At 42.5% G+C, this 10,100-nt stretch overlaps 2 protein-coding genes across 2 annotated transcripts; both read left to right on the top strand.

Moving 5' to 3' along the window:
- Positions 1–454: 454 nt before the first annotated feature.
- Positions 455–3,586, top strand: LOC310996286 (dynein regulatory complex subunit 2-like; the record flags this gene model as incomplete). Its single annotated transcript, XM_083985663.1, has 8 exons — positions 455–565; positions 802–969; positions 1,055–1,224; positions 1,741–1,891; positions 2,014–2,160; positions 2,578–2,796; positions 3,090–3,218; positions 3,308–3,586. The coding sequence occupies 8 exons, from the start codon at positions 455–457 to the stop codon at positions 3,584–3,586; spliced, it is 1,374 nt and encodes a 457-aa protein (XP_083841789.1).
- Positions 3,587–4,669: 1,083 nt separating this feature from the next.
- Positions 4,670–10,056, top strand: ech1 (enoyl CoA hydratase 1, peroxisomal). The gene is made up of 11 exons (XM_083984712.1): positions 4,670–4,865; positions 4,955–5,039; positions 5,981–6,149; positions 6,666–6,754; positions 6,860–6,984; positions 7,271–7,319; positions 7,512–7,576; positions 8,077–8,147; positions 8,638–8,709; positions 9,249–9,399; positions 9,534–10,056. The coding sequence occupies exons 2-11, from the start codon at positions 5,003–5,005 to the stop codon at positions 9,636–9,638; spliced, it is 933 nt and encodes a 310-aa protein (XP_083840838.1). The 5' UTR covers positions 4,670–4,865; positions 4,955–5,002; the 3' UTR covers positions 9,639–10,056.
- Positions 10,057–10,100: the final 44 nt, after the last annotated feature.

Here is a 10,100-nt window from a genome sequence, read left to right as displayed (position 1 = left end):
CGTAGGCTACGGTGGAACGCTAAGTTACGTAGCCTACGGTAAGTTAATGGCTGGGAGGTTTACAACGTAGAAGTCTTGTGTTTTTTAATGTTTTCATTGATATGTAAACTTGTCAACAAACTATTCTCTCCCCTTTTTTTTAAGTTCTCATTGCAGTCTGTCTCCCTAGTCTCTGATTTCACTTTTTAAAACCCAGATGGTGAATAAGATCAGCATGAAATATTGTTTTTTAAAATTAACTGCCCAAAGCATAGATGTGTAACATTATTCAACAGGAGCAGGTGCAGTGTGGAAGTGAGGGGTTGTGAATACCTTGGAGGAAACTAATGTGACTAACGTAAGAGAACAAGAAACCATCCTACTGTCTGATTTTGAATGTCTGATATGTTTGATAGTGCAGCCAGATATTTAAACAAAGCAGCCTTGGCACCAGGACAAGGGGTGTGAAGGGATCATGCCAAAGAAAGCCAAGAAGGGTGGAGGAGGAAAGATGGGGAGAGACGAGTCCCAGACTGAGGAGGAGATGGCCAAGAAGAGAGAGGAGTCAGTCGCACAGTGCCTCAGGGTAACATTCATCTTTTTTTTTAAAGAGCAGATTTCACCAAGTGCTTCACAGTTAAAGAAGAAACAAACAAAATTGAAGAACAAAATTAACTTTAAGTAGTAGTTCAACTGTCCACACACTATTCACCAACTTCCTGTGGAAGCCGGCACCAGTAAATTGTCTAAGAAAAGTCCATTTGTGGAAACTTGTGCCGAGTAGCTCATTATCTACATTTGACATCTCTTGTTTAAAACCAGGACGATTTGGAGAAGGAGGAGAAGAGCAAAACAGCAAACCTGCTGAGGCTGAATGAGGGCTGGAGGGCCATCCTCCGTCAGACTCGAGACCCTCAGCTTCGTGAAGACATCATTGCCTCCAGGCAGACGTTTGAGGGTCAGATGGACGGACTGGACAGTGTCATTCAGGTGAACAGCTGCTCTCTGACATCTACCCAGTCACTCGCACTTGACTCTGAATGGACTACCTACCTCCTGGTTGTTTGTTTTGCAGAACCTGTTGCTTGACCTGCAGGAGAAGGCGCGTCAGTCCAACTGGGTGCACAGGATGCACCTGCAGCGCCTGGAGCGTCTGTGGGACCTGCATGAAACACAGATGACGACTGTGCAGCAGCACTGGGAGAACAGCATGCAGCAGCTGAACTCCGAGTTCTACACCAAGGAGTAAGGCTGAGGAGCCATAGCGCCCCCTACAGACAGCTGTGATATCAGACAGCAAAATAATTTCCATTTTGCCAGAGTCCTTGTTTTTTTTTCCAACAGTATTTTATAGTGAGGATGTCCTACCACATCCCAAACAAAGAACTTCTCCATCACTGGAAAGCTGTGATTTAATGAGTGAGGTACTTCTAAAGCTCTCATCTGCTAACTGCTGACAAATTACACTGTGTATTCACTTCACAGAATCACCACAAAGGGAAACAAAACAACATAGACTTAACAAGACTTAATTCAACAGCAGAGAGGCAAAAGGCAACTACAACTACAAGGAGACATAAAACAATGACAAATTGGCAAAATGCAACTGCATAGAGACACAAAACGCCCCACATGCTTCATATGACCAAAAGTCAAGTGCAAATTTCTTGTGTACAAGGGGAGATAATTATAAGATAATTATGGATTAAGTTCACTGTTCTGTTCATTGCCCCTCCCGTCTGAACCGTGTGTGTTTCTCAGGAAGCGGCTGTTTGCCCTCTCTCAGAAGGAACCAGTCCACCTGGTAGACGCAATATCCTCTGTGGAGCAGGAGTACAATAAAGTGATGACTAGTATCGGCAAGCTGTACAAAGAAAGCATTAAAATGTACAAGCAGGCTGCTGAAGCACAGGTATCTCCCAGCAGCAATTCTCTCTAACTGTACCCAGTGGTGTCCTGGCTGAGTCTGGCTGACTCTCTGAGGCTTGTCTTGTGTCTCTTTCGTCTCCTGTCTCTTCCCCTCATTGTGCACAGGCAGTCTCCCCTGGACGCCGGAGAATAGTGCGGGGGGCTGTGCAGTTCTGCCACAAAAAGGAAGAAAGACTGAACAAGTTCATCAACAGAGGGCAGAGGGACACTGAAATAAAAGCTGAAGAGATGAAGAAAATTCAGGCGCTGAAGGTCAGTGCAAAAAAAAAAAAAAAACAATTATTATGTCATAACATGATTCAGGGACATATTTTGGTTTGATATCATAATCCTTTTATTTATATTACGTTTTCTTTCTTTTTTTCAACTTCAATGGCTGTGTTTTTGCATTTTCTAATGTACTATCAGGACTTTTGAGTCACAGAGCAGAGCTGTTTTTTCCAGTAATAGTCAGAAAAGCACAGACTTCATGTAACAACACTGTCCTGCATTGTATTTAAGTGCTTCTTATTGTGAGGACAGTACAACAATCCTCAGAGACTCTTATAATTCCAATGATAAAATAATAATTTTACCACAGGTTGCAGATAGGACATAATGTGACTGTCTCCCCATGTGCTCAACTTTAAGCAAATCTCCAAAACTCCTCATGTTTCTCCTCACTCTCAGCGCTTACTCGCTCAAACCAGGAAAGGGCTGAACAAGAATAAGACTAGAAACCAGGCAGAGGAACAAGATCTGACGGTCATCAGGGCTGAAGTGAATAAAAAGGCCGAGAAGCTTTCCCAGCAGCTGAACGAGAGCCGCTCAGTGGCGAGAAAACAGCTCATCAACCTCAGTGTACAGAGCGATAATGCCACCAAGAAACTGCAGGCAGTGATCGCCAAGGTGAAACCACTCACTCTGTCAACAGACACATCTATAGATATAACATATTGAGTAAGATGAAAAATAAGCAACATAAGCACTGTGTAGCGTCATCGGGAACCTGACAAAGCTACATGCGAAACGTTGCGAACGTGTTGTTCAACTTCAATAAACGGTGGTTGCTTATTTTTCATCCTATTAAATATGCTCCTGCTGCCGACCAGCACCCGACGACCTGTGGCTGTGCAAGGAGATTTGTTTCACTTCACCATAACGTATTCAGTGTTTGATCTTCTTGATCTCTGTTGTTTCAGGGTGAGAAGGTTTTACGTGTTGGTGATATGTGCCAAAAGCTGGAGAGCAAGCACAAGGAGGCCTTATCGTCATTGTCATCAGCTGCAGATAGTGAAACCTCTGTGACCGAGAGGGAGGAACCAGGACAGGTAGGCTGCCATCCTAGTTGTCAGGTCCCCCTGGTCCTCTTATATACAACAGTGCCAACCTCACTGACCTCTCCGTCTCTCTGTTGCAGACATGTGAGTTTCAAAATTTTCACAAGTTGATGGTTCGCATGGAAAATGCTCTGCTGGTTCGAGACACTCTGAAGAAACAGAAACAGGCCCTGAGGCAAGAGAACCAGCAGCTGAGGCTTCAGGTGCATCAGCAGATGGACGACATGACCATCAGCGACGACACCCTTGACGGACCACACGCTCTACTGACTGTATCGCAGGCCGCGCGCATCACAGCACCGCCCAGGCCCATCCACAAACAGCTTGTCCAAAAAAACCCTGAAGCACCTGTTATGTAGCAGTTGTCCTTAGTTTTGGATATTTACTTGACTGTTAATTTTAACTTTTAAAACTGTTTAAAACGTATGGTTTTGTTATGTATTATTCTCCATGTGTGTTTTATTCAATATAGCCTACTGGCAAATTTATGTTTAACTCTTGACTTAATTTGAGTAAGGTAAAAAATATATTTTTTTTTATGGTCTACTAAACCAGTTAATGTGAGCATCAGTGGATCCCCAAAGTGCCAGACAATGGGTGGCCCAAAGTGAGGGTCAGTTTCTGTATTCATGAACCCAGCCACAGTTTTGCTTTATCTACTTGTATATTTCAGTAAAATCGACGACTTTGACGCTTGTCATTTGAAAGTTAAGGTGATTCAAAGATTTAGTGGCCCATCTGAAGAAGATCCTCCACAGTCCGCTTATTTACCTTTTACTGGACATTTCACCCATTTCCCACGGTTCTCCTCAGTGAACAACTCACCCTGGTGTCTCAAATATATATCAAACTGGTGGTGGGTGTCCCAGTTAACCTCAGATCTGTTCAATGGGGTTTAGGTCAGTGGCTGAGTGGCTCATAAAGTCTGTTACAGTAGGCATATAGAAGATGTTAATAAGCTGCACAACATCAGGCAGGTGCAAAGGTAAAAAGTCTCCGCAAAGTTCAGTCCTCTAATGTTTCACTACTTAAGACAATAAAGAAATTCTTAAACTTCACTCTTCAAGTTAAAAGTCAGGTTCATGATGACGTTCATGTATTTTTATTTCTATTGTCTATACATTTTTGAATAAAGAAAAAGCAATACGAGGAAGAGCCCAGCGTTATGTAAGAATGAAGGATTTTAATGAAATATAGGACTCATTTGTTAAAGGCTGCTGTCCAACTACTGATTTATCATATTCAAGATGTTCAATTAAATACATTGATATTTAACTGAGTTTGGATGTAACTGAAAATGTATGTTTTTGTTTTGTTGAGGTCAGAGTCCCACTCAAACACAATATTAATGTCTCAAATGTGGTCCGTTTTATAAACTGATAACTGCAGGGTACGACTGTGCACAGTACATTATATTTACTGACTTTTGACTTTCGCTTCTTCGTCTCTCAAGTTTGAGCCTCGTCAGCCACCGTATCAGGTTGACAAGGAGGCTGAGCCGAGCTAGTTGACATAAAGGTTATTAAAACCTTGGACTGCACTTATAAAAGCTAAAACTTCTGTTTTCTATCGCAGTCCCGTGTGTCTGCTTCTGTCCGGTTTTCTGACCACCAGCGGACTGTTTGGACTGCAACGCAGGTGAGACTGTAGTTTATGTGCAGCAGTTAGCATCCAGGCTAATGTGAAGCAGCAGGCTAATAACTGTGTCACTTCTCTGTTTGCTGCAGGTTTATTGATCTAATAAGACTGTGGACTCTGCAACCTGAACACCTGCGATGTTGTCAGTCATTGTCAGGTCGACTCTCACGAAATGTAAGTGTCGTGTGTGTGTATGTGTGTGTGTGTGTGTTATGTTTTGACTGCTGTGTTATTTAGGTAAATGTATAAAACCTGACTTCAGGTGTTGTACACAGGTTTAAACGTGTTTGTTCACTTCCCTTAACTCGTGATAGTCTCCAAACTAAAATGTCTTTCAGTGAAGTAAACAGAAGGCGTGAATGGCGATGTAGGTGAAAGGTCAGGATTTCTTTATGCAACATGCAAAGAGCTTATTTTTTTATGTTGTGCACTAAAATACCTGTTGAACCTTACTTTGCATGGACAATAATCAAGTAACCTAGTAGTAATGCTAATTTTCTTTTTTAAATGAAAAGGTCAAAAATACTCTCCAGCTTCCAAGATTTGATATAATGTTGTCCTGCTGCCTCTCTTTGTGATCGATCGATTGTTATTAAATAGCGTTTGCAGGACAAAGACGCTTGAATTAATACACAATCAAATAGTTATGATTATGAAAATGATCTAGTGTTGCAGCTACTATGATTGATTGGTTAGTCGAGTCTCGACAGAAAATAAATTGGCAATTGGCCTCAAAGGTCTGAGGGGAAATTACAACAGACATTTTAAAGACAAAAATGATTCATTAAAAATAATCTGCAGATGAGTTGTTTTTTTGTCATTGTCTTTTGCTGTAGACCAGTGGAAGTCCTGTTTTAAACTCTTTGCATGAGTGTTACCCTCCTCCCTAGCACTAGAGAGTCAATCACACTTACTGATCTCATCCTCAGCATTTGAAAAACTGGAATGAGAATATTGTTGAAAGAAGCAGTATAGTGATTATTAATCAGAGATACGTTTTCAGATTTATTTCCAGATGAATCCATTTATCTCTGTGCTAAAGGCAAGTCTTGTGCTGTTGCTGCAGTTTAAATCAGCACGTTTTATTCGTATTCTTTATCCTCCTCTCACCTCAGACAGGAGTTTGCGGCTGTCCAGTCAGTCTCTTGTCAGAGCCATGTCGTCTTCAGCGGGCCCCACCTCTCCGTACACCACCCTGGCCATCAGCCACCCGGCAGAGTCCGTCACACATGTGGAGGTTCACCGGCCTGAGAAACGCAATGCCATGAACAAAGCCTTCTGGAGGCACGGCCAGTTTAAAAAAACATACAATTGTTTGTGGTAGATGAACACAGGGCTATTATTCTTCTCTTATAGTACAGACAGTTTAAATGTAGGCTATTCATTGGTCTTACCTGAAAAATCAGAAGGTTCTTTTGCATTTTGCGAAATTTTGTAATTCTGAAAATTTGGCAAATTGTTGGCTGAACTGAAAATGCTGAAATGTTCACTTCTCACTGATACTTAGGATCGTTAAACTAATGTTAGATTTAGTGGAACACAAGTTGTTGGCAAAGTATTTTTTCTAGTTGGACAACTTATTGTTTTTCACATTTTAAAAAGCAGCTGTCTTACACATGACTTAAAATGGAGATTGTGTTGTGTTTAAACAGTGAGAAGATTTCTGTCTTTTTAATCAGAGGACACTTGATAAAAGAACTGAAACATTTTTTACTCACGTGAAAAAGCAAAGCGCTGTATTTTCACCAGTTTTTCGGACGCTGACAGAGATGTTCTTTTGTTTTTGATCCTCTCTCCCAGTGAGATGGTGGACTGCTTTAATGAAATAGCTGGAGACCCAGAGTGCAGAGTGGTGGTGGTTTCTGGAGCAGGGAAGATCTTCACAGCTGGTGTGTATCCGGCACTTTTTTTACACACTACGTTTTTAATGTTAAATTATTTTGTTTTTTGTCATAGAGTTGTTGATTTATTGTCTGTGTTGTGTTACTGTCCAGGTATTGACCTGATGGACATGGCCAGCGACGTACTCCAGCCACAGGGCGACGACACTGCCAGAATTTCCTGGAACCTCAAACAGAAGATCGCCAAGTATCAAGAGACGTTCTCCGTCATTGAGAAGGTCTGACCTGAGGAGTGTATCTGTTTAACACTGCCACTTGTTTTCTTCACAAGTTGATTATTTATGTAGTCTAATAATAATAATAATTTCCCTTACCCCACAATAATGCTTGTTTTGCACAAGCACCAGCCCAAAGTCCTAAAGATCAGTTTAATAACATGAAATGAAGAAAAGAACAACATCATTTTATTTGAAAAGGTTGAAACAGGAAGTGTTTGGTAATTATGCTTCAAAATGACTGGACTGGTCTGTGAAATTACCTTTTGCTATTATTTTCTCCCTGTAGTGTCCAAAGCCTGTTGTGGTGGCCGTTCATGGAGCCTGCGTCGGAGGGGGTGAGTGAAAGCATCGGTGCATTGTGAATTAAAGTTCTGGTTTTCCTCTTGCATAGAGCTGGTCCAGTTTTAGACCACCATGGTCAGGGCCAGGGTTACTTGTTGTGTTACATCATGTCTGTCACTGTGTTGCTGCAGTTCCTGTTGTTAGTACACAGTCGTGTTCACAGTGGATGTTGTGCTCTGTGGCAGGTGTGGACTTGATCACAGCCTGTGACATCCGCCTGTGTACACAGGACGCCTGGTTCCAGGTCAAGGTGAGTTCATTTATGTGCACCCAACACTGGTCATTGGTTCTAGATGAAGAGATGGGAATAGATGAAGGGCTGAAAAATAAAACAAGCATGTGAAAGACAACAAGAATGCGTTGGAATTTACTTTGACAGGATGACAGTCAAGGAAAAGGCTTTATGTTTATTTTTATACTCCATTCTGATTATTTTATTTGTGAATCTGTGTATCTTTGAGGGATGTATTCAGATGTATTTGACATGTCAGTGCTCCATGTCAACAAATATTTTCACAAAACCTGTATCATCCTCAACCACACTGTTTAATTATGGGGAAATAAACATTATGAAATACAGACAAGTGTTTAAGAATATAAAGATAGAAATAAGGACAGGGTTTTTAATTAAATTTGAGACATAAATAAACGCCTCTGTAGTAAATACTACAGGTAAAAAATCATGAATCATGATATGAAACTTGAAGATAATACAACAGTCTTCATCAGTGTGTCTTTCTGGCTTCGCAGGAAGTTGATATTGGACTTGCAGCAGACGTCGGGACTCTGCAGAGACTTCCTAAAGTCATCGGCAGCCGCAGGTAAACACACCTCTTCAGTAAATCAAACACACACCCTCTGCTCCTCCTCACTGTTGAGTCTGTAGCCAGTCTGTTTGAATGTGAGCGTGAATCGTTTAAAAGTGACGAGAGTACAGGACCTCACTCCCACACACTGAGCCCTTAACAACCTGAGCAGCTGCTGCACAGATCCACACAACTACCAGCTGTGCACCGCTGTGTGTGCAGCAGAGAGAAAGACACGAGTCATCAAACATTACCTGTGTGATTCCATGATGTTGAGAAAGATTGAGGCTCTGTGGGGGGGAAAGACCACCTCATTCTTCTCCTCCGCCCTGAAGATTGTTCATATGACTGTGGAGGGATGTCTGACGATGGAAATATACAGAACATTTAAGAAGGAACATAAAAGCTCTTGATAGGAACATGTTTGAGTGACTAACCCCTTCAAGGTTACATTTCCAAATCCTTTTACATGTGCTCTAAGTCCATGCTGTTGTTGTTTCTGCAGCCTGGTGAACGACTTGGCTTTGACGGCCAGGAAGATGTATGCAGATGAAGCCAAGAGCAGCGGGCTCGTCAGGTAAACACACCCGATTGTCAACCATCCACAGAATGATGCACTTACACATTTCTGTCGTTGTTTTTACCATCAGTCATTCAACAAGTGATGAGCTGCAACAGCATCTATTGCTAAACTCACGAGCCACAGCAGAGACGACAGCGCTGACAGGATCAGTGTTGTTCATTGTAATGTGTGTTAGCCAGCAAGCCAGTCTCACTTCAGACCGGCAACTCCCCCCTTATTTTTAAAGTAGCACTATCACAAATTCCAATTCTTTGTTTGGCCACTAGATGGGGCCAGTGGTGCAGCGTATCAGATGTAAACATCCTCGTTCTCTAAACATAGTGTGCTGTTCAGGAGGTGGGGCTGAGCGCCGGGCCGGCTTGTCTCATAACATAAAGGAATTCTGCATTTGCTCCACAGGCACTACACCGTTTTTGTGTACAGATAGTTATGGCTCCCCTGGACATATTTATTGCGTATTTAAGTTTTTTTTATTGCCATTCCTGCTGTATTTGCGATAGTTCTACTTTAAATGCTCCACACTTTGTCTCCAGCCGTGTGTTTGCAGATAAGGAAGCCATGATGGCTGGAGCTCTGGAGATGGCCGAGGAGATCGCCGGTCGCAGCCCTGTAGCTGTGCAGGGAACCAAAATCAACCTCATTTACGCCAGAGACCACAGCGTGACAGAGGGACTGGACTACATGGTGAGATCATCGTATGCCCTTTCAAAATAAAGACAATAACAACGGCACGCTTTTCTGCTCATCTTCCATCAGTATCGTGGTGTGACTGACGCTTCCCTTTCCGACTCTAATCACCACCTCATTTGTCCCTGCAGGCCACGTGGAACATGAGCATGCTCCAGACTCAGGATGTGATGAAGTCAGCTCAGGCTGCCATGGAGAAGAAGAGTCCAAAGACGATAACCTTCTCCAAACTCTAACGCTCACTGAGGCACAGCTCAGATACAACACCACCCGGGCCTTTCTGTGGGAGGAGGAGGAGGAGGAGCCCCATGTGACCAAACACCAAAACTAGAATCTGTGGCCATGTGGGGAGGAAGGACTTTGATGTAACAGACTAACAGAATAACAGAAGTGGAGGCATGTTGGAGAAACAATCACAAATGGATGACCACCAACGTGTTTGTCTCACCCAGTATGAGCCGGTCATGTCCTCAGCTGCAGGTGATGTTTGAGTAGCAGGACAGGAACAGAAGACTAAATCTAAAGTGACCTCACTCACTCCTCAGTTTGCCTTCAGCAGAAGATTCATGCTGGAAACGTTAGCACTGTTTTGTATAACCTGTAAATGACTTGATGAATGTCTCATCTTATTAAAAACTCATCTGAAAGTTTTGACTGAGGTGTCTGTTGTGATATTTTACTTGATACAAACACATGAA

Source organism: Trachurus trachurus (assembly GCF_905171665.1).
Source record: "Trachurus trachurus genome assembly, chromosome: 13".
Lineage (NCBI taxonomy): Eukaryota > Metazoa > Chordata > Actinopteri > Carangiformes > Carangidae > Trachurus > Trachurus trachurus.
This window is presented reverse-complemented; position numbering and strand designations above follow the sequence as displayed.